Genomic DNA, 24,654 nt, shown 5'->3' with positions numbered 1-24,654 from the left:
TACCTTAACTCTCAATGTTTTCATTCCACAATTTGAGGTGACATGGAAATATGCATAATATATATATAATTTTATAAAAACTCATGTAATTGAAGCACTTAAACTGGTCTGTGTTGTGTGAAGCCAATAGCCCGCTAGCCAGCAAGCTAACAACCCCAGACATCACAGAACCTGCTTAGTTTCTCCTTTTCTCTCACTCCAACACCTGTCACTCAAAGTCTCTTGTTCAGGTGTCTTTATTCGTTAGTCAGTTAGCCAGAACTGAGCCGGCTTTCCAGCAGAGATATTAACTTGGCCAGCTAACATTAGCTAAGCTTGTGCTAACACGTTACCTCTCAATCTCGCTAGCGAAATTAGTTATTAGTCAGCTAACAACTGTACACACCAGTTTAGTAAAATATAGCTAGCTATATTAGAATATAAATTCGACACCATCTCAAGTCAAAATGGGATTATTTCATCTTCTGTCTTGTTTTGTGAGAGCAAACATTCATCTAAAAGAGGTCACTCGGTAGTCTTGCTACCACAGCAGATAACAACGAGCTAACTGACTGTTACCAAGTGATGCTCATTTTCATTTTGACACATAAAGACTTCAACTAACAAATCATAACAAACGTAGGACTGGATTTGAGTAAACCTAACTCTGACTGAAAAACTGTTGGTACATCAAATAAACTAAGTATTTACTTAATAGACCCGTTTTGAAGCCTTCCGAAGTTTCCAGAAGCTGCTCTAAGCGCGCGCTTCCCGTCTCTGTAGTGGAGCATTAGTGACAGCTCGGACCTCAGTATGGGTAGAATCTGCCTCAATACAGGTGGAATCTGCCGCAATTCAGGTGGAATCTTGCTCATATAGGTGGAATCTGCCTCAAAGGGTGGAATCTACCCTTTAATTTTTTGCTGAAACATCAGTTGTCTAGCTTCACCCATACCTGTCCCGAGTCCGGTGTGCCAAAACTCTTAGCCAAGACCGCCGGACAGCAGCCGAGCTCGGTCTGACTCGTCATGTTAGCTGGGTTATTAGTCCGTTAGCATGTTAGCTGCGTTATTAGCCCGTTAGCATGTTAGATAGCGTCATCTAGCTGATGTCCAGCCTACTATATGAAAATCAGCTAAGTTTACAACATAAACTAAAGAGTTTGTAGTTTTGTACACTGGGTTTGATTTACTCTTTTATGTAGCTCCGTGTTTATAGATAATGAGTTGGACGCTACTGTGTCAGTTTGCTCAGCAGTAGAACCGCCCAGGTACTAGAACTCATAGAAAAACGTTGCATCAACTGGAAGTTGTCTACTGATGCAGCGTGACTGCTATGAGACAGACATTAACTCACTATAGGTTATTGCGTCAGTTAAATTATCATGAAAAAGTTGGGCCAACTGTATTTTTTACATTTGCCTAATATTTAGCAAGTCGGGTTTTTTTTTTGCAGTGTATCAATATGAAACCAGACGTTATGTTTTACTTTTAAAAACATTATTATGGTATATTGTTGGCTCCGTGCTTCACCTTTTGAGTGAGAGGTTTTTGACACAGTTGCCCTAAGGACAGTTCTTCTCTGGTGACGTCTTTACCTCTGAACACGTGTCCTTTAGACACTTCTTCACATTCACGAGAAAAACAAACGACTGCTCTGATAGTGTCCTACAGCTGGCAGTCTAGGACAGGAGGCTAACCTGTTCCCAGATCAGCTAACGCTCGCTAACCTGTCACAGCAAGGCTCCAACTCGAAAACAGGCAGAGAAACAGGAAATATTGCATTGCCTTCTTCGTTGTTCCTGCTCGGCCCATTTTGTTTCAGTATTCTTAATCAGCAAAAAGGTATTCCTGATCAGATTTCTGAACTGAAAAGTGTTCAGGGTGGCTGGACAATGCAGGTTATTCTCCTCCTTCAGGATCTACTGGTCCAGAGTTTAAATGTACCGACCTACCACCGCTTTGCTTTCAGTGTAGCTTCACTTTACATCGAAATACTCTTGCAAATGTCTCGGACGCTTATTTAACTTCACTATTAGACATAGTCGATGGCGCCTATTTCAGAGAGTGACTCTGACAATGAGGACTGGATGTCAACTATACCTGAAGAACTGTGGGACATTCCTTTAAGCTGCTTAGCCGTTCCAGGTAGGACAAGACAAGACGCTCAATTTCACTTATTTCTGGGGTTTCTGCGCATATGTGTGACAAGCTGACATTTATTGTGTCTTTATAGGTTATCTTTATTATTTCCTACAGGCTACTTTTTATAACTGTGGGTTGCACAATCACAAAAATGGAGCACATACTTGTATTCCAGCATTTTGTCACTATGGAAGTTATTTTTTTTAAGATCAAATGTCTGTTTCTTATATAAACACATTAACTGGACAGTTGTATGAAAAGCCATTCATTTACATTGTTTGGTCAAAGTGAAATGACAAAAATCTAACTGCTTTCATACTTAAATACACACACACACACACACGCACTTATATATATGTTGTCGGAAGAAAACCTCATATTACCTCATGTTACCCTTTACATTATATGTAAATTTCATGATGAATGAATTAAAAGAAATGACCTAAACTGACTTTGTCTGGTTCCACTGCCTTACATTAAAGGTAAAGTAGGTTTTTTCCTTTACCTGTAAAGTTATCATTTTGGAGATATGTATATCTATATCAGTATATATATATATATATATATATATATATATATATATATATATACGTGTGTGTGTGTGTGTGTGTGTGTGTGTTATTGATAACATTCTGATCAACAAATCTGACCATATACAATTATACAATTACCCAAGTGTTTGGCCTTCACCCACACAGGCAGTCACGATGCAATGAGCTACTGTTTGGACATTACATCTTCACTGGTCCGGTCAGAGTCTGACACTTTTAGGCTGCTGGATAGAGTTTTCTACTGCTTTACTCGCCCACTCATTTACAAATGGGCCACTACACAGGTATGTATACATCTGTTTGACTTATTGAAGGGAAACACACAATTACATCACAATTCTGTACAGCTTTCCCACAGTGTCTATGAAAGGAAAAGTTCAAATGAAAGCTTCCTCAATGGCAGTGGCACACCAAGGAACACACAGTTCTTTATGCTTCCTATACAGCCTTTTTAAAATGGCAACTAAATTAAATATTAAGCCCTGAAGCTCCACCTTAGTCATATTATATTGCCACAGAATGCTTGAGTGAAGAAATTAGTGTTTGTGTATAAATATATAGATGTGTGTATGTGTGTGTGTGTGTGTGTATATATATATATATATTTAAAAACGAAGCGGTTTCTATGCATTAATGCATGCTCTTTACATTGTGTGTCAATTTCATGAAGAATGGACTAAAAGAAATGGCCCAATTACTTGGAGAAAAAGTCTGGTTCCACTGACATATATTAAAATGAAAGTATATTCCTTCCTTCTCCTGTAAAGTTATTTTTTGGAGATGCAAGGTTTCATTCAAACAGCAGTGATGTGTGTGTGTGTGTGTGTGTATAATATATATATATATATATATATATATAATATATATATATATATATCATCATATATTGCATTTTTGTAATTTAACCTTTCAACATATCCCTAATTGTAACCTGAAACCAATTTCTTTATCTATATATTAATCCAGGAATTTTGGTTTTAAAGCCAAATTCAGAAAACACAATGAAGTCAAACCAAGACGAGCAATCGCCACCCAGTCCCACAGGCTGTGGTTGCTGGTGCAGCTGCCTCCGTAGGAGGAAAATCATCCCCCATAAGAATGAAGAGGAGAAGAAGAGGCAGAGGAAGCTGGAAGAGGGGAGGAGGCAGCAAAACAGAGAGAGTGAGACATCAACTAGAAAGGTAAGACACATAGTCTCATTCACCATGCTACTGATGATGACTGGCAAAAGTTTAAAGACACTTAAGCTTTATTCAAGCTGGACTAATTTTAGTAGAGAAGGTCTGTAATGTAACCTGTAAGTAATTTAACAAGCAGCTTTTTACAGGATAAAGTGTTATTTCCCTAAATTATCACAGAGGGTCTCGATTAAAACATCAGAGCCTGAATGTGACGTTCAGCGTAATACTAAATAAAAACATGTCACACAGACGTGTGTGTTAGCAGGTTTTATCACTTTACAGTGAGGTAGATTAGAAGAGGACTAGTATTACCGAGGAAGCTCTATTAAGGTCATGTACTCCACAGTTATTACTGTTAGACTGTAAAACTATGGACGTTGCTAACTTGTGCCGACCTGATCTCATCAGTAATCACTTCAGTTACCTCCAGAAGCTACCACTCTGGACAAAACTAATCCAGCTTGAATAGACAGAGATCACCATCCCAAAGCTGTTTATTCCAAGATGAATTCAGTCACTTTCCTTTTGGACTCTGGATTTGCCCAGTTTGCTTTGGTAAACAAAAAAGTGTTCATGACAAATGCTTGTTTTGTGTTGTAGAAGAGTGGACAGGACTGCATGAGAGAGGCCTGTACAGAGGAGATGATAGGAGTGGGAGAGATTCAGAAGAAGAAGATCAGAGATCTGAAGAAGAGACTTCAGCAGCAGAAGTTAGAGATTCAAAGCTGCATAGAAAAAGAGGAAGCTCTAAAGAGAGAGCTGAAACAAATGAAAGATATATTATCGAAGAGAAGGATGGAGAACCGAAAAGCCAGAGAGAGAGAAGAAGAACTGAGGAGAGGACTGGAGATGATGAAGGAGAGAATTTCACAGAGAGAAAGAAAAAGAGAGGAAGAAAGGAAATATCGTGATGGTTATTTTGATTTTTTACACGTTTTTAACCTCCTCACAGTCCTAAACTGTAGGGAACAGATGGACATGAAGATGCAGAGAGGGGAAAAGCTGCACCACAAAGTAGAAAAAAGGGCCTTTAGTGATGGAAACCAACAGAAGACACGTGACCAGAAGCAGGACGAGTCACGAGAGCAAGAAAAGCTAAACGGAGGAGTCCTGAGCCCAGAGCAGCCTGAAGCATCTTCATCCCTCACTGAGCCCTCCTGGCCTATTGGAGAAACCAGGGCCTTTAACAGAAACCAACACAATAATAAAGACCAGCAGCAAGACAAGCCCAGAGAGCAACAGAATCTCCAAGGATTCAGCTGGTCTGTTTCTCTAAATGGAGGAGCACTGAGCCCAGAGCAGCCTAAACTCCCAACATCATCCCTCGCTGAGCCCACCACACCTTTTAATGTGAGAGACAGTGAGGAGAATGAGGAACCTGGCTCGCAGCTTCAGTCTTTCCAGGAGCCAGAAGCAGAGGAACCGGCCTCAGAGACTCAGATAAACACAGATGAAAAGTGTGAGAACAGTCTGAGGCCACAACCGTCTGTTTTCAAGTGTTTCAGCAGATTCTGGTTGCCGAAGATCAGGATGCCAAAGCTCAGTTTTAAGGTTAGTTAATTCATTTTACTTCTGTGTCAATTATTCTCCAGAACGCCAGACTCTAGTACAGTTCTTTACTTCCTTACTCTATAAAAGATGTATTGTTTTGTGGTTGCACTGTGGTTTTTTCAAATGCAGATTTTCTCTTCTTTTTACAGAAATGGAGAAAAAGAGCAGATTAAGCGACTGTGCCATCCGTAAACAGGACCAAGAATATACCCATTCCAAATGGTAAGTATCTGAGTTTAAGTTCTAAGACTTCAATTAGGGCGAGTTAGTTATGTTTACAAAGCGTTTCAAGTATATTTATTTGAGAACGGGTTCCAGAAAGAACATTGAGTGTATTTGGTAGGGTAAACTTTGAATTTGATGGTGTTGTTGAGAGAACAAGAGGCAAATCCGTTCTGAGGCAAATCATGTAATTTGTACTAATTTAGTACCAGCAGGCTAGAACAAGTGTTCTCTGGCCTTTTTCAGTGAGCTGTGCTCATATGAATCTGTGCCACTTTATTATGTACGATATCATTTATTGACTTTTCTAAATAATAGTGGAAATCTGGGTATGGTATAACTGCACCATTGAACCAGTCTGTAATTTTTCTCAGATTTGTGGACAAGGAGCTCCTCAAAACTTGTTTGAAATACATTTTAGCGTAGTTTAATCACTGAGTAAAGCATAGGTTCATTGGAGGTGGTTGCCAGATAATGAAGTTACACTTTCATTAGGTAATAAAACAATCTGTAGTTTTTTAAGAGTTGCAAACTCTGCCTTCTCAACACAAGGCCTTTCAGCTTCACTTCAGCTTCATGATCATTTTTTTTCTTCTCTTTTTTTGGCTTTTTCAGTGTCCTAACAGCATCTTCTCACCATCAGGCCTTCTCTCAGTAACCACCCACCTCTCAGACTGATTCTGCATTAATATCCTTTTCTCCACAGTAGAAGAAGTCCAAAGTTTCCAGAAGATTCTCAGTCTTTTTGTTAATGAGGTAAGTCTCCCAGTCACTGCGGCTATTTTTTTCTTCAGGTATTTCCAATAATAGAAAACTAAGTAGAAAACGTCAAACTCTAAATATATTTATTCATACGTTTAACAGTTATTTTAACGTGGAACTTTGCGTGTTCTGTCCCTCATCTCTAAACAGTGCTCAGGAAGCTCTTCAGTGTCCAGCAGCCCTTACAGAGTGGAGCGCAGACAGACATGAGGTTCTTCCATTCAGAGCACCTACTCAGAATCTTCTTGTGATATCAATAAAAATAGCTCATCTGCATGTTTCATAGTCATTTTCTGTCTACCAAATATTTACATTAGCATTATGTGGAGCGTTTCTGAGCAGTAGAGGAGTTGAGTATGTTAGGCGTTACTAAAAATGGAAAGGGGTCACAGAACAGGACAGTTATTTCACATACTCATTATATTATTACATTAGATTTTATTAAAATTTATATGCATTAGTAGTTTGTTACGTATCATTATATGAAATATAGTTAAATATTTCAATATCATAATGATGATGATGATGATTAACAATATCAATTATTAAAATACAAACCTCAATTACAAACCAGTTTGGATAGAAAACCTTTGCGGAGAGAGTCTGGTGCTGCATTAATGTGTGATTATGCTAAGAAAAGGGGATTTTTGTCTTTAAGATGAGATGCTGTTCGTTGACTACAACTCGGCATTCAACACTATTATCCCATCCAAGTGGACCCTTAAATGGACCCCCTTCTTTTGCAATAAGGTGTTGGATTTGCAAAATAAGTTTTGTTTAGAGAAAGAAGTTTAGCTGGTGTGGATCTGGTCAAAAAACACCTATAATAGAATTAGGAACTGAAAAAATAACATAAAACTCAAATAATAAAAATTAAAATTCTGTTATTGAAGAGAAAAACAACAACAAAGAAAAATCAGTTTTCCATGAAACGGGCAGTTTAGACAATGCACACTAACGGTTCTTATTTTGTTGGTACTCTTTGTAGATGAGATTTACATTTGGATACTATAGCTCATCTTTTTGCATGCACATTGTGTCAGTCATCCTCTAGCCCTTCATCGGCGGTCAGTTTCTGACCACAGGGCCAATGTTGGCTGAGTGGTTTTGGTTGGTGGACTATTCTTAATGCAGCATTGACAGTGAGGTGTGTAAAATCTCCCACAGCACAGCTGCGTCTGATACACTCCTACACTGTAAAGATTTTTTAGCTTGCACAACAAAACAATGGTACAGAATTTGTTCACTCAACTTTTGCAAATTATTAGTTATACTGACTGACATTTTTTGTAAATGCCAAAAGAAATATTTAGTTGAGCTATCATGAGAACATTTGTGGTTCTCAGAAGCATAACTAGTCTTGAGCAAAGCTCTGAGTTGTACGATCGTTTATTCCTTATTTAGGTCCTGTAACCATTACATTCTCGTTCATTAAACAAAGCTTTCTGAAGTTAATTAAAAATATTCATTGGAAATCAGTACTAAGGAATATTAAGATGTCATTAAACTTAAAGAACACAGTTAGTGTCCAGCTCTACAGTACTCTACAGTACAAAACTGTGAACATGTATAGAAATAAAAGAGGTAGTACAACACAGGTGATCACAGCTGAGCAACCAAATATCTACCAGAGTTCTAAGAACATAATGTCATACATCAAGCCACTATGTACTGTATCATGTCTTGTAAATGTAACAATTCTTAAAGCTCAGCTGAATTCACCAGTATGTGGACATGAACAGACATGAACTTTTAAAGTAGAAAAAAAAACCATTTTAAAGCAATTGTTTTAATTGTCGGTACCTTGTATTTATGCTTATTTTCCATTTAATCAGGTCCATTTAATGTGTAAGTGCACTTTGTAGTTCTGGAATTGCAGAATGTAGCTGATCTGTTTCTCTGCATAATTTGTTGATCCTTTCACCTCGTTCATCAATGATCAAGACCCCAACCAGGACCAACACAGAGATGGTGATCCACCATGGAAGCAGATATATGTCATTAAAACTCTAGAGAAGTGAAGAAGGTAGATGAGTAAATACAATCTGCTGTAGTCGAGCTCAAAGGCTGCTGCCTCCATCCTTAAAAGTGGGCAGACTCTGGTCCACATTGTACTGACAAATGTTAGCTACCAATTCTGAATGAAACAGGAGGCCATAGTTCTCTTATTTTTCTAACTTTTCATTAAGTTACCTTAACTCTCAATGTTTTCATTCCACAATTTGAGGTGACATGGAAATATGCATAATATATATATAATTTTATTAAAAACTCATGTAATTGAAGCACTTAAACTGGTCTGTGTTGTGTGAAGCCAATAGCCCGCTAGCCAGCAAGCTAACAACCCCAGACATCACAGAACCTGCTTAGTTTCTCCTTTTCTCTCACTCCAACACCTGTCACTCAAAGTCTCTTGTTCAGGTGTCTTTATTCGTTAGTCAGTTAGCCAGAACTGAGCCGGCTTTCCAGCAGAGATATTAACTTGGCCAGCTAACATTAGCTAAGCTTGTGCTAACACGTTACCTCTCAATCTCGCTAGCGAAATTAGTTATTAGTCAGCTAACAACTGTACACACCAGTTTAGTAAAATATAGCTAGCTATATTAGAATATAAATTCGACACCATCTCAAGTCAAAATGGGATTATTTCATCTTCTGTCTTGTTTTGTGAGAGCAAACATTCATCTAAAAGAGGTCACTCGGTAGTCTTGCTACCACAGCAGATAACAACGAGCTAACTGACTGTTACCAAGTGATGCTCATTTTCATTTTGACACATAAAGACTTCAACTAACAAATCATAACAAACGTAGGACTGGATTTGAGTAAACCTAACTCTGACTGAAAAACTGTTGGTACATCAAATAAACTAAGTATTTACTTAATAGACCCGTTTTGAAGCCTTCCGAAGTTTCCAGAAGCTGCTCTAAGCGCGCGCTTCCCGTCTCTGTAGTGGAGCATTAGTGACAGCTCGGACCTCAGTATGGGTAGAATCTGCCTCAATACAGGTGGAATCTGCCGCAATTCAGGTGGAATCTTGCTCAATATAGGTGGAATCTGCCTCAGTAAGGGTGGAATCTACCCTTTAATTTTTTGCTGAAACATCAGTTGTCTAGCTTTACCCATACCCGTCCCGAGTCCGGTGTGCCAAAACTCTTAGCCAAGACCGCCGGACAGCAGCCGAGCTCGGTCTGACTCGTCATGTTAGCTGGGTTATTAGTCCGTTAGCATGTTAGCTGCGTTATTAGCCCGTTAGCATGTTAGATAGCGTCATCTAGCTGATGTCCAGCCTACTATATGAAAATCAGCTAAGTTTACAACATAAACTAAAGAGTTTGTAGTTTTGTACACTGGGTTTGATTTACTCTTTTATGTAGCTCCGTGTTTATAGATAATGAGTTGGACGCTACTGTGTCAGTTTGCTCAGCAGTAGAACCGCCCAGGTACTAGAACTCATAGAAAAACGTTGCATCAACTGGAAGTTGTCTACTGATGCAGCGTGACTGCTATGAGACAGACATTAACTCACTATAGGTTATTGCGTCAGTTAAATTATCATGAAAAAGTTGGGCCAACTGTATTTTTTACATTTGCCTAATATTTAGCAAGTCGGGTTTTTTTTTGCAGTGTATCAATATGAAACCAGACGTTATGTTTTACTTTTAAAAACATTATTATGGTATATTGTTGGCTCCGTGCTTCACCTTTTGAGTGAGAGGTTTTGACACAGTTGCCCTAAGGACAGTTCTTCTCTGGTGACGTCTTTACCTCTGAACACGTGTCCTTTAGACACTTCTTCACATTCACGAGAAAAACAAACGACTGCTCTGATAGTGTCCTACAGCTGGCAGTCTAGGACAGGAGGCTAACCTGTTCCCAGATCAGCTAACGCTCGCTAACCTGTCACAGCAAGGCTCCAACTCGAAAACAGGCAGAGAAACAGGAAATATTGCATTGCCTTCTTCGTTGTTCCTGCTCGGCCCATTTTGTTTCAGTATTCTTAATCAGCAAAAAGGTATTCCTGATCAGATTTCTGAACTGAAAAGTGTTCAGGGTGGCTGGACAATGCAGGTTATTCTCCTCCTTCAGGATCTACTGGTCCAGAGTTTAAATGTACCGACCTACCACCGCTTTGCTTTCAGTGTAGCTTCACTTTACATCGAAATACTCTTGCAAATGTCTCGGACGCTTATTTAACTTCACTATTAGACATAGTCGATGGCGCCTATTTCAGAGAGTGACTCTGACAATGAGGACTGGATGTCAACTATACCTGAAGAACTGTGGGACATTCCTTTAAGCTGCTTAGCCGTTCCAGGTAGGACAAGACAAGACGCTCAATTTCACTTATTTCTGGGGTTTCTGCGCATGTGTGTGACAAGCTGACATTTATTGTGTCTTTATAGGTTATCTTTATTATTTCCTACAGGCTACTTTTTATAACTGTGGGTTGCACAATCACAAAAATGGAGCACATACTTGTATTCCAGCATTTTGTCACTATGGAAGTTATTTTTTTTAAGATCAAATGTCTGTTTCTTATATAAACACATTAACTGGACAGTTGTATGAAAAGCCATTCATTTACATTGTTTGGTCAAAGTGAAATGACAAAAATCTAACTGCTTTCATACTTAAATACACACACACACACACACACACGCACTTATATATATGTTGTCGGAAGAAAACCTCATATTACCTCATGTTACCCTTTACATTATATGTAAATTTCATGATGAATGAATTAAAAGAAATGACCTAAACTGACTTTGTCTGGTTCCACTGCCTTACATTAAGGTAAAGTAGGTTTTTTCCTTTACCTGTAAAGTTATCATTTTGGAGATATGTATATCTATATCAGTATATATATATATATATATATATATATATTATATATATATATATATATATATATATATATACGTGTGTGTGTGTGTGTGTGTGTGTGTGTGTTATTGATAACATTCTGATCAACAAATCTGACCATATACAATTATACAATTACCCAAGTGTTTGGCCTTCACCCACACAGGCAGTCACGATGCAATGAGCTACTGTTTGGACATTACATCTTCACTGGTCCGGTCAGAGTCTGACACTTTTAGGCTGCTGGATAGAGTTTTCTACTGCTTTACTCGCCCACTCATTTACAAATGGGCCACTACACAGGTATGTATACATCTGTTTGACTTATTGAAGGGAAACACACAATTACATCACAATTCTGTACAGCTTTCCCACAGTGTCTATGAAAGGAAAAGTTCAAATGAAAGCTTCCTCAATGGCAGTGGCACACCAAGGAACACACAGTTCTTTATGCTTCCTATACAGCCTTTTTAAAATGGCAACTAAATTAAATATTAAGCCCTGAAGCTCCACCTTAGTCATATTATATTGCCACAGAATGCTTGAGTGAAGAAATTAGTGTTTGTGTATAAATATATAGATGTGTGTATGTGTGTGTGTGTGTGTGTATATATATATATATATTTAAAAACGAAGCGGTTTCTATGCATTAATGCATGCTCTTTACATTGTGTGTCAATTTCATGAAGAATGGACTAAAAGAAATGGCCCAATTACTTGGAGAAAAAGTCTGGTTCCACTGACATATATTAAAATGAAAGTATATTTCTTCCTTCTCCTGTAAAGTTATCATTTTGGAGATGCAAGGTTTCATTCCAACAGCAGTGATGTGTGTGTGTGTGTGTGTGTGTATATATATATATATATATATATATATATATATATATATATATATATATATCATCATATATTGCATTTTTGTAATTTAACCTTTCAACATATCCCTAATTGTAACCTGAAACCAATTTCTTTATCTATATATTAATCCAGGAATTTTGGTTTTAAAGCCAAATTCAGAAAACACAATGAAGTCAAACCAAGACGAGCAATCGCCACCCAGTCCCACAGGCTGTGGTTGCTGGTGCAGCTGCCTCCGTAGGAGGAAAATCATCCCCCATAAGAATGAAGAGGAGAAGAAGAGGCAGAGGAAGCTGGAAGAGGGGAGGAGGCAGCAAAACAGAGAGAGTGAGACATCAACTAGAAAGGTAAGACACATAGTCTCATTCACCATACTACTGATGATGACTGGCAAAAGTTTAAAGACACTTAAGCTTTATTCAAGCTGGACTAATTTTAGTAGAGAAGGTCTGTAATGTAACCTGTAAGTAATTTAACAAGCAGCTTTTTACAGGATAAAGTGTTATTTCCCTAAATTATCACAGAGGGTCTCGATTAAAACATCAGAGCCTGAATGTGACGTTCAGCGTAATACTAAATAAAAACATGTCACACAGACGTGTGTGTTAGCAGGTTTTATCACTTTACAGTGAGGTAGATTAGAAGAGGACTAGTATTACCGAGGAAGCTCTATTAAGGTCATGTACTCCACAGTTATTACTGTTAGACTGTAAAACTATGGACGTTGCTAACTTGTGCCGACCTGATCTCATCAGTAATCACTTCAATTACCTCCAGAAGCTACCACTCCGGACAAAACTAATCCAGCTTGAATAGACAGAGATCACCATCCCAAAGCTGTTTATTCCAAGATGAATTCAGTCACTTTCCTTTTGGACTCTGGATTTGCCCAGTTTGCTTTGGTAAACAAAAAAGTGTTCATGACAAATGCTTGTTTTGTGTTGTAGAAGAGTGGACAGGACTGCATGAGAGAGGCCTGTACAGAGGAGATGATAGGAGTGGGAGAGATTCAGAAGAAGAAGATCAGAGATCTGAAGAAGAGACTTCAGCAGCAGAAGTTAGAGATTCAAAGCTGCATAGAAAAAGAGGAAGCTCTAAAGAGAGAGCTGAAACAAATGAAAGATATATTATCGAAGAGAAGGATGGAGAACCGAAAAGCCAGAGAGAGAGAAGAAGAACTGAGGAGAGGACTGGAGATGATGAAGGAGAGAATTTCACAGAGAGAAAGAAAAAGAGAGGAAGAAAGGAAATATCGTGATGGTTATTTTGATTTTTTACACGTTTTTAACCTCCTCACAGTCCTAAACTGTAGGGAACAGATGGACATGAAGATGCAGAGAGGGGAAAAGCTGCACCACAAAGTAGAAAAAAGGGCCTTTAGTGATGGAAACCAACAGAAGACACGTGACCAGAAGCAGGACGAGTCACGAGAGCAAGAAAAGCTAAACGGAGGAGTCCTGAGCCCAGAGCAGCCTGAAGCATCTTCATCCCTCACTGAGCCCTCCTGGCCTATTGGAGAAACCAGGGCCTTTAACAGAAACCAACACAATAATAAAGACCAGCAGCAAGACAAGCCCAGAGAGCAACAGAATCTCCAAGGATTCAGCTGGTCTGTTTCTCTAAATGGAGGAGCACTGAGCCCAGAGCAGCCTAAACTCCCAACATCATCCCTCGCTGAGCCCACCACACCTTTTAATGTGAGAGACAGTGAGGAGAATGAGGAACCTGGCTCGCAGCTTCAGTCTTTCCAGGAGCCAGAAGCAGAGGAACCGGCCTCAGAGACTCAGATAAACACAGATGAAAAGTGTGAGAACAGTCCGAGGCCACAACCGTCTGTTTTCAAGTGTTTCAGCAGATTCTGGTTGCCGAAGATCAGGATGCCAAAGCTCAGTTTTAAGGTTAGTTAATTCATTTTACTTCTGTGTCAATTATTCTCCAGAACGCCAGACTCTAGTACAGTTCTTTACTTCCTTACTCTATAAAAGATGTATTGTTTTGTGGTTGCACTGTGGTTTTTTCAAATGCAGATTTTCTCTTCTTTTTACAGAAATGGAGAAAAAGAGCAGATTAAGCGACTGTGCCATCCGTAAACAGGACCAAGAATATACCCATTCCAAATGGTAAGTATCTGAGTTTAAGTTCTAAGACTTCAATTAGGGCGAGTTAGTTATGTTTACAAAGCGTTTCAAGTATATTTATTTGAGAACGGGTTCCAGAAAGAACACTGAGTGTATTTGGTAGGGTAAACTTTGAATTTGATGGTGTTGTTGAGAGAACAAGAGGCAAATCCGTTCTGAGGCAAATCATGTAATTTGTACTAATTTAGTACCAGCAGGCTAGAACAAGTGTTCTCTGGCCTTTTTCAGTGAGCTGTGCTCATATGAATCTGTGCCACTTTATTATGTACGATTCATTTTTACATTTGTATTTTGACTTTTCTAAATAATAGTGGAAATCTGGGTATGGTATAACTGCACCATTGAACCAGTCTGTAATTTTTCTCAGATTTGTGGACAAGGAGCTCCTCAAAACTTGTTTGAAATACATTTTAGATTGTTTTGTATTTCTTACCTGTTCAAGAAGCATTCATTACTTCTCTTGTTTGATAGTGTAGTTTAATCACTGAGTAAAGCATAGGTTCATTGGAGGTGGTTGCCAGATAATGAAGTTACACTTTCATTAGGTAATAAAACAATCTGTAGTTTTTTAAGAGTTGCAAACTCTGCCTTCTCAACACAAGGCCTTTCAGCTTCACTTCAGCTTCATGATCATTTTTTTTCTTCTCTTTTTTTGGCTTTTTCAGTGTCCTAACAGCATCTTCTCACCACCAGGCCTTCTCTCAGAAACCACCCACCTCTCAGACTGATTCTGCATTAATATCCTTTTCTCCACAGTAGAAGAAGTCCGAAGTTTCCAGAAGATTCTCAGTCTTTTTGTTAATGAGGTAAGTCTCCCAGTCATTGCAGCTATTTTTTTCTTCAGGTATTTCCAGTAACAGAAAACTAAGTAGAAAACGTCAAACTCTAAATATATTTATTCATACGTTTAACAGTTATTTTAACATGGAACTTTGCGTGTTCTGTCCCTCATCTCTAAACAGTGCTCAGGAAGCTCTTCAGTGTCCAGCAGCCCTTACAGAGTGGAGCGCAGACAGACATGAGGTTCATCCACTCAGAGCACCTACTCAGAATCTTCTTGTGATATCAATAAAAATAGCTCATCTGCATGTTTCATAGTCATTTTTTGTCTACCAAATATTTACATTAGCATTATGTGGAGCGTTTCTGAGCAGTAGAGGAGTTGAGTATGTTAGGCGTTACTAAAAATGGAAAGGGGTCACAGAACAGGACAGTTATTTCACATACTCATTATATTATTACATTAGATTTTATTAAAATTTATATGCATTAGTAGTTTGTTACGTATCATTATATGAAATATAGTTAAATATTTCAATATCATAATGATGATGATGATGATTAACAATATCAATTATTAAAATACAAACCTCAATTACAAACCAGTTTGGATAGAAAACCTTTGTGGAGAGAGTCTGGTGCTGCATTAATGTGTGATTATGCTAAGAAAAGGGGATTTTTGTCTTTAAGATGAGAATGCTGTTCGTTGACTACAACTCGGCATTCAACACTATTATCCCATCCAAGTGGACCCTTAAATGGACCCCCTTCTTTTGCAATAAGGTGTTGGATTTGCAAAATAAGTTTTGTTTAGAGAAAGAAGTTTAGCTGGTGTGGATCTGGTCAAAAAACACCTATAATAGAATTAGGAACTGAAAAAATAACATAAAACTCAAATAATAAAAATTAAAATTCTGTTATTGAAGAGAAAAACAACAACAAAGAAAAATCAGTTTTCCATGAAACGGGCAGTTTAGACAATGCACACTAACGGTTCTTATTTTGTTGGTACTCTTTGTAGATGAGATTTACATTTGGATACTATAGCTCATCTTTTTGCATGCACATTGTGTCAGTCATCCTCTAGCCCTTCATCAGCGGTCAGTTTCTGACCACAGGGCCAATGTTGGCTGGATGTTTTTGGTTAGTGGACTATTCTCAACGCAGCATTGACAGTGAGGTGTGTAAAATCTCCCACAGCACAGCTGTGTCTGATACACTCCTACACTGTAAAGATTTTTTAACTTGCACAACAAAAAAAATGGTACAGAATTTCCCTTTTTTTTTCTTGTTCACTCAACTTTTGCAAATTATTAGTTACACTGACTGACATTTTTTGTAAATGCCAAAAGAAATATTTAGTTGAGCTATCATGAGAACATTTGTGGTACTCAGAAGTATAACTGGTCTTGAGCAAAGCTCTGAGTTGTACGATCGTTTATTCCTTATTTAGGTCCTGTAACCATTACATTCTCGCTCATTAAACAAAGCTTTCTGAAGTTAATTAAAAATATTCATTGGAAATCAGTACTAAGGAATATTAAGTTGTGTCATTAAACTTAAAGAACACAGTTAGTGTCCAGCTCTACACTAAAACCGTGAACGTGTATAGAAATAAAAGAGGTAGTACAACACAGGTGATCACAGCTGAGCAACCAAATATCTGCCACAGTTCTAAGAACATAATGTCATACATTAAGCCACTATGTACTGTATCATGTCTTGTAAATTTAACAATTCTTAAAGCTCAGCTGAATTCACCAGTATGTGGACATGAACAGACATGAACTTTTAAAGTAGAAAAAAAAAACATTTTAAAGCAATTGTTTTAATTGTCGGTACCTTGTATTTATGCTTATTTTCCATTTAATCAGGTCCATTTAATGTGTAAGTGCACTTTGTAGTTCTGCAATTGCAGAATGTAGCTGATCTGTTTCTCTGCATAATTTGTTGATCCTTTCACCTCGTTCATCAATGATCAAGACCCCAACCAGGACCAACACAGAGATGGTGATCCACCATGGAAGCAGATATATGTCATTAAAACTCTAGAGAAGTGAAGAAGGTAGATGAGTAAATACAATCTGCTGTAGTCGAGCTCAAAGGCTGCTGCCTCCATCCTTAAAAGTGGGCAGACTCTGGTCCACATTGTACTGACAAATGTTAGCTACCAATTCTGAATGAAACAGGAGGCCATAGTTCTCTTATTTTTCTAACTTTTCATTAAGTTACCTTAACTCTCAATGTTTTCATTCCACAATTTGAGGTGACATGGAAATATGCATAATATATATATAATTTTATAAAAACTCATGTAATTGAAGCACTTAAACTGGTCTGTGTTGTGTGAAGCCAATAGCCCGCTAGCCAGCAAGCTAACAACCCCAGACATCACAGAACCTGCTTAGTTTCTCCTTTTCTCTCACTCCAACACCTCTCACTCAAAGTCTCTTGTTCAGGTGTCTTTATTCATTAGTCAGTTAGCCAGAACTGAGCCGGCTTTCCAGCGGAGATATTAACTTGGCCAGCTAACATTAGCTAAGCTTGTGCTAACACGTTACCTCTCAATCTCGCTAGCGAAATTAGTTATTAGCTAACAACTGTACACACCAGTTTAGTAAAATATAGCTAGCTATATTAGAATATAAATTCGACACCATCTCAAGTCAAAATGGGATTATTTCATCTTCTGTCTTGTTTTGTGAGAGCAAACATTCATCTAAAAGAGGTCACTCGGTAGTCTTGCTACCACAGCAGATAACAACGAGCTAACTGACTGTTACCAAGTGATGCTCATTTTCATTTTGACACATAAAGACTTCAACTAACAAATCATAACAAACGTAGGACTGGGTTTGAGTAAACCTAACTCTGACTGAAAAACTGTTGGTACATCAAATAAACTAAGTATTTACTTAATAGACCCGTTTTGAAGCCTTCCGAAGTTTCCAGAAGCTGCTCTAAGCGCGCGCTTCCCGCCTCTGTAGTGGAGCATTAGTGACAGCTCGGACCTCAGTATGGGTAGAATCTGCCTCAATACAGGTGGAATCTGCCGCAATTCCGGTGGAATCTTGCTCAATATAGGTGGAATCTACCCTTTAATTTTTTGCTGAAACATCAGTTGTCTAGCTTCACCCATACCTGTCCCGAGTCCGGTGTGCCAAAACTCTTAGCCAAGACCGCCGGACAGCAGCCGAGCTCGGTCTGACTCGTCATGTTAGCTGGGTTATTAGTCCGTTAGCATGTTAGCTGCGTTATTAGCCCGTTAGCATGTTAGATAGCGTCATCTAGCTGATGTCCAGCCTACTATATGGAAATCAGCTAAGTTTACAACATAAACTAAAGAGTTTGTAGTTTTGTACACTGGGTTTGATTTACTCTTTTATGTAGCTCCGTGTTTATAGATAATGAGTTGGACGCTACTGTGTCAGTTTGCTCAGCAGTAGAACCGCCCAGGTACTAGAACTCATAGAAAAACGTTGCATCAACTGGAAGTTGTCTACTGATGCAGCGTGACTGCTATGAGACAGACATTAACTCACTATAGGTTATTGCGTCAGTTAAATTATCATGAAAAAGTTGGGCCAACTGTATTTTTTACATTTGCCTAACATTTAGCAAGTCGGGTTTTTTTTTGCAGTGTATCAATATGAAACCAGACGTTATGTTTTACTTTTAAAAACATTATTATGGTATATTGTTGGCTCCGTGCTTCACCTTTTGAGTGAGAGGTTTTTGACACAGTTGCCCTAAGGACAGTTCTTCTCTGGTGACGTCTTTACCTCTGAACACGTGTCCTTTAGACACTTCTTCACATTCACGAGAAAAACAAACGACTGCTCTGATAGTGTCCTACAGCTGGCAGTCTAAGACAGGAGGCTAACCTGTTCCCAGATCAGCTAACGCTCGCTAACCTGTCACAGCAAGGCTCCAACTCGAAAACAGGCAGAGAAACAGGAAATATTGCATTGCCTTCTTCGTTGTTCCTGCTCGGCCCATTTTGTTTCAGTATTCTTAATCAGCAAAAAGGTATTCCTGATCAGATTTCTGAACTGAAAAGTGTTCAGGGTGGCTGGACAATGCAGGTTATTCTCCTCCTTCAGGATCTACTGGTCCAGAGTTTAAATGTACCGACCTACCACCGCTTTGCTTTCAGTGTAGCTTCACTTTACATCGAAATACTCTTGCAAATGTCTCGGACGCTTATTTAACTTCACTATTAGACATAGTCGATGGCGCCTATTTCAGAGAGTGACTCTGACAATGAGGACTGGATGTCAACTATACCTGAAGAACTGTGGGACATTCCTTTAAGCAGCTTAGCCATTCCAGGTAGGACAAGACAAGACGCTCAATTTCACTTATTTCTGGGGTTTCTGCGCATATGTGTGACAAGCTGACATTTATTGTGTCTTTATAGGTTATCTTTATTATTTCCTACAGGCTACTTTTAATAACTGTGGGTTGCACAATCACAACCATGGAGCACATACTTGTATTCCAGCATTTTGTCACTATGGAAGTTATTTTTTTTAAGATCAAATGTCTGTTTCTTATATAAACACATTAACTGGACAGTTGTATGAAAAGCCATTCATTTACATTGTTTGGTCAAAGTGAAATGACAAAAATCTAACTGCTTTCATACTTAAATACACACACACACACACACACACGCACTTATATATATGTTGTCGGAAGAAAACCTCATATTACCTCATGTTACCCTTTACATTATATGTAAATTTCATGATGAATGAATTAAAAGAAATGACCTAAACTGACTTTGTCTGGTTCCACTGCCTTACATTAAAGGTAAAGTAGGTTTTTTCCTTTACCTGTAAAGTTATCATTTTGGAGATATGTATATCTATATCAGTATATATATATATATATATATATATATATATATATATATATATATATGTGTGTGTGTGTGTGTGTGTGTGTGTGTGTGTTATTGATAACATTCTGATCAACAAATCTGACCATATACAATTATACAATTACCCAAGTGTTTGGCCTTCACCCACACAGGCAGTCACGATGCAATGAGCTACTGTTTGGACATTACATCTTCACTGGTCCGGTCAGAGTCTGACACTTTTAGGCTGCTGGATAGAGTTTTCTACTGCTTTACTCGCCCACTCATTTACAAATGGGCCACTACACAGGTATGTATACATCTGTTTGACTTATTGAAGGGAAACACACAATTACATCACAATTCTGTACAGCTTTCCCACAGTGTCTATGAAAGGAAAAGTTCAAATGAAAGCTTCCTCAATGGCAGTGGCACACCAAGGAACACACAGTTCTTTATGCTTCCTATACAGCCTTTTTAAAATGGCAACTAAATTAAATATTAAGCCCTGAAGCTCCACCTTAGTCATATTATATTGCCACAGAATGCTTGAGTGAAGAAATTAGTGTTTGTGTATAAATATATAGATGTGTGTATGTGTGTGTGTGTGTGTGTATATATATATATATATTTAAAAACGAAGCGGTTTCTATGCATTAATGCATGCTCTTTACATTGTGTGTCAATTTCATGAAGAATGGACTAAAAGAAATGGCCCAATTACTTGGAGAAAAAGTCTGGTTCCACTGACATATATTAAAATGAAAGTATATTCCTTCCTTCTCCTGTAAAGTTATTTTTTGGAGATGCAAGGTTTCATTCAAACAGCAGTGATGTGTGTGTGTGTGTGTGTGTATATATATATATATATATATATATATATATATATATATATATATATATATCATCATATATTGCATTTTTGTAATTTAACCTTTCAACATATCCTTAATTGTAACCTGAAACCAATTTCTTTATCTATATATTAATCCAGGAATTTTGGTTTTAAAGCCAAATTCAGAAAACACAATGAAGTCAAACCAAGACGAGCAATCGCCACCCAGTCCCACAGGCTGTGGTTGCTGGTGCAGCTGCCTCCGTAGGAGGAAAATCATCCCCCATAAGAATGAAGAGGAGAAGAAGAGGCAGAGGAAGCTGGAAGAGGGGAGGAGGCAGCAAAACAGAGAGAGTGAGACATCAACTAGAAAGGTAAGACACATAGTCTCATTCACCATACTACTGATGATGACTGGCAAAAGTTTAAAGACACTTAAGCTTTATTCAAGCTGGACTAATTTTAGTAGAGAAGGTCTGTAATGTAACCTGTAAGTAATTTAACAAGCAGCTTTTTACAGGATAAAGTGTTATTTCCCTAAATTATCACAGAGGGTCTCGATTAAAACATCAGAGCCTGAATGTGACGTTCAGCGTAATACTAAATAAAAACATGTCACACAGACGTGTGTGTTAGCAGGTTTTATCACTTTACAGTGAGGTAGATTAGAAGAGGACTAGTATTACCGAGGAAGCTCTATTAAGGTCATGTACTCCACAGTTATTACTGTTAGACTGTAAAACTATGGACGTTGCTAACTTGTGCCGACCTGATCTCATCAGTAATCACTTCAGTTACCTCCAGAAGCTACCACTCTGGACAAAACTAATCCAGCTTGAATAGACAGAGATCACCATCCCAAAGCTGTTTATTCCAAGATGAATTCAGTCACTTTCCTTTTGGACTCTGGATTTGCCCAGTTTGCTTTGGTAAACAAAAAAGTGTTCATGACAAATGCTTGTTTTGTGTTGTAGAAGAGTGGACAGGACTGCATGAGAGAGGCCTGTACAGAGGAGATGATAGGAGTGGGAGAGATTCAGAAGAAGAAGATCAGAGATCTGAAGAAGAGACTTCAGCAGCAGAAGTTAGAGATTCAAAGCTGCATAGAAAAAGAGGAAGCTCTAAAGAGAGAGCTGAAACAAATGAAAGATATATTATCGAAGAGAAGGATGGAGAACCGAAAAGCCAGAGAGAGAGAAGAAGAACTGAGGAGAGGACTGGAGATGATGAAGGAGAGAATTTCACAGAGAGAAAGAAAAAGAGAGGAAGAAAGGAAATATCGTGATGGTTATTTTGATTTTTTACACGTTTTTAACCTCCTCACAGTCCTAAACTGTAGGGAACAGATGGACATGAAGATGCAGAGAGGGGAAAAGCTGCACCACAAAGTAGAAAAAAGGGCCTTTAGTGATGGAAACCAACAGAAGACACGTGACCAGAAGCAGGACGAGTCACGAGAGCAAGAAAAGCTAAACGGAGGAGTCCTGAGCCCAGAGCAGCCTGAAGCATCTTCATCCCTCACTGAGCCCTCCTGGCCTATTGGAGAAACCAGGGCCTTTAACAGAAACCAACACAATAATAAAGACCAGCAGCAAGACAAGCCCAGAGAGCAACAGAATCTCCAAGGATTCAGCTGGTCTGTTTCTCTAAATGGAGGAGCACTGAGCCCAGAGCAGCCTAAACTCCCAACATCATCCCTCGCTGAGCCCACCACACCTTTTAATGTGAGAGACAGTGAGGAGAATGAGGAACCTGGCTCGCAGCTTCAGTCTTTCCAGGAGCCAGAAGCAGAGGAACCGGCCTCAGAGACTCAGATAAACACAGATGAAAAGTGTGAGAACAGTCCGAGGCCACAACCGTCTGTTTTCAAGTGTTTCAGCAGATTCTGGTTGCCGAAGATCAGGATGCCAAAGCTCAGTTTTAAGGTTAGTTAATTCATTTTACTTCTGTGTCAATTATTCTCCAGAACGCCAGACTCTAGTACAGTTCTTTACTTCCTTACTCTATAAAAGATGTATTGTTTTGTGGTTGCACTGTGGTTTTTTCAAATGCAGATTTTCTCTTCTTTTTACAGAAATGGAGAAAAAGAGCAGATTAAGCGACTGTGCCATCCGTAAACAGGACCAAGAATATACCCATTCCAAATGGTAAGTATCTGAGTTTAAGTTCTAAGACTTCAATTAGGGCGAGTTAGTTATGTTTACAAAGCGTTTCAAGTATATTTATTTGAGAACGGGTTCCAGAAAGAACATTGAGTGTATTTGGTAGGGTAAACTTTGAATTTGATGGTGTTGTTGAGAGAACAAGAGGCAAATCCGTTCTGAGGCAAATCATGTAATTTGTACTAATTTAGTACCAGCAGGCTAGAACAAGTGTTCTCTGGCCTTTTTCAGTGAGCTGTGCTCATATGAATCTGTGCCACTTTATTATGTACGATATCATTTATTGACTTTTCTAAATAATAGTGGAAATCTGGGTATGGTATAACTGCACCATTGAACCAGTCTGTAATTTTTCTCAGATTTGTGGACAAGGAGCTCCTCAAAACTTGTTTGAAATACATTTTAGCGTAGTTTAATCACTGAGTAAAGCATAGGTTCATTGGAGGTGGTTGCCAGATAATGAAGTTACACTTTCATTAGGTAATAAAACAATCTGTAGTTTTTTAAGAGTTGCAAACTCTGCCTTCTCAACACAAGGCCTTTCAGCTTCACTTCAGCTTCATGATCATTTTTTTTCTTCTCTTTTTTTGGCTTTTTCAGTGTCCTAACAGCATCTTCTCACCATCAGGCCTTCTCTCAGTAACCACCCACCTCTCAGACTGATTCTGCATTAATATCCTTTTCTCCACAGTAGAAGAAGTCCAAAGTTTCCAGAAGATTCTCAATCTTTTTGTTAATGAGGTAAGTCTCCCAGTCACTGCGGCTATTTTTTTCTTCAGGTATTTCCAATAATAGAAAACTAAGTAGAAAACGTCAAACTCTAAATATATTTATTCATACGTTTAACAGTTATTTTAACGTGGAACTTTGCGTGTTCTGTCCCTCATCTCTAAACAGTGCTCAGGAAGCTCTTCAGTGTCCAGCAGCCCTTACAGAGTGGAGCGCAGACAGACATGAGGTTCTTCCACTCAGAGCACCTACTCAGAATCTTCTTGTGATATCAATAAAAATAGCTCATCTGCATGTTTCATAGTCATTTTCTGTCTACCAAATATTTACATTAGCATTATGTGGAGCGTTTCTGAGCAGTAGAGGAGTTGAGTATGTTAGGCGTTACTAAAAATGGAAAGGGGTCACAGAACAGGACAGTTATTTCACATACTCATTATATTATTACATTAGATTTTATTAAAATTCATATGCATTAGTAGTTTGTTACGTATCATTATATGAAATATAGTTAAATATTTCAATATCATAATGATGATGATGATGATTAACAATATCAATTATTAAAATACAAACCTCAATTACAAACCAGTTTGGATAGAAAACCTTTGCGGAGAGAGTCTGGTGCTGCATTAATGTGTGATTATGCTAAGAAAAGGGGATTTTTGTCTTTAAGATGAGATGCTGTTCGCTGACTACAACTCGGCATTCAACACTATTATCCCATCCAAGTGGACCCTTAAATGGACCCCCTTCTTTTGCAATAAGGTGTTGGATTTGCAAAATAAGTTTTGTTTAGAGAAAGAAGTTTAGCTGGTGTGGATCTGGTCTATAATAGAATTAGGAACTGAAAAAATAACATAAAACTCAAATAATAAAAATTAAAATTCTGTTATTGAAGAGAAAAACAACAACAAAGAAAAATCAGTTTTCCATGAAACGGGCAGTTTAGACAATGCACACTAACGGTTCTTATTTTGTTGGTACTCTTTGTAGATGAGATTTACATTTGGATACTATAGCTCATCT

General features: G+C 38.3%; 3 protein-coding genes across 10 annotated transcripts in view; all 3 read left to right on the top strand.

Annotated features, from left to right (window-relative positions):
- The first annotated feature begins 1,654 nt into the window (after positions 1-1,654).
- LOC118808218 (trichohyalin-like) lies at positions 1,655-6,666 on the top strand. Of its 2 annotated transcripts, XM_036570712.1 has the most exons (7): positions 1,655-2,126; positions 2,822-2,958; positions 3,658-3,855; positions 4,456-5,406; positions 5,556-5,628; positions 6,244-6,384; positions 6,541-6,666. In XM_036570712.1, the coding sequence occupies exons 1-5, from the start codon at positions 2,027-2,029 to the stop codon at positions 5,577-5,579; spliced, it is 1,410 nt and encodes a 469-aa protein (XP_036426605.1). In that variant the 5' UTR covers positions 1,655-2,026; the 3' UTR covers positions 5,580-5,628; positions 6,244-6,384; positions 6,541-6,666. The 2 variants fall into 2 exon arrangements, with proteins under 2 accessions (XP_036426605.1, XP_036426606.1); XM_036570713.1 differs by lacking the exon at positions 1,655-2,126 and having other exon boundaries at positions 2,855-2,958; positions 3,641-3,855.
- Positions 6,667-10,248: 3,582 nt separating this feature from the next.
- On the top strand, positions 10,249-15,631 carry LOC118808216 (trichohyalin-like). Of its 2 annotated transcripts, none has more exons than XM_036570711.1 (6): positions 10,249-10,708; positions 11,426-11,562; positions 12,267-12,464; positions 13,065-14,015; positions 14,165-14,237; positions 14,932-15,232. In XM_036570711.1, exons 1-5 carry the CDS (start codon positions 10,609-10,611, stop codon positions 14,186-14,188), a joined length of 1,410 nt encoding a protein of 469 aa, XP_036426604.1. In that variant the 5' UTR covers positions 10,249-10,608; the 3' UTR covers positions 14,189-14,237; positions 14,932-15,232. The 2 variants fall into 2 exon arrangements, 1 of the variants encoding a protein (XP_036426604.1); XR_005007270.1 differs by lacking the exon at positions 10,249-10,708 and having other exon boundaries at positions 11,459-11,562; positions 12,250-12,464; positions 14,932-15,061; positions 15,218-15,631.
- Positions 15,632-18,976: 3,345 nt separating this feature from the next.
- si:dkey-66a8.7 (PI-PLC X domain-containing protein 1) overlaps positions 18,977-24,654 on the top strand; it is a 7,732-nt gene continuing 2,054 nt past the window's right edge. For 2 of the 6 annotated variants that reach the window (XM_036570707.1, XM_036570706.1), the window contains exons 1-2: positions 18,977-19,367; positions 20,073-20,209. In XM_036570707.1, the coding sequence (XP_036426600.1) occupies positions 19,268-19,367; positions 20,073-20,209 (237 nt within the window). In that variant the 5' untranslated portion in view covers positions 18,977-19,267. Of the gene's footprint in view, positions 19,368-20,072; positions 20,210-20,893; positions 21,109-21,708; positions 22,660-22,808; positions 22,882-23,496; positions 23,638-23,793; positions 23,889-24,654 lie in introns of those variants that run through there. The other 4 variants (XR_005007267.1, XR_005007266.1, XR_005007268.1 and 1 more) reach the window with 4 other exon arrangements.

This window comes from Colossoma macropomum, unplaced genomic scaffold, assembly GCF_904425465.1.
Source record: "Colossoma macropomum unplaced genomic scaffold, Colossoma_macropomum, whole genome shotgun sequence".
Taxonomy (NCBI): Eukaryota; Metazoa; Chordata; class Actinopteri; order Characiformes; family Serrasalmidae; genus Colossoma; species Colossoma macropomum.
The sequence above is the reverse complement of the archived record's forward strand: the minus strand, read 5'-3'. Positions and strand labels throughout refer to the sequence as shown.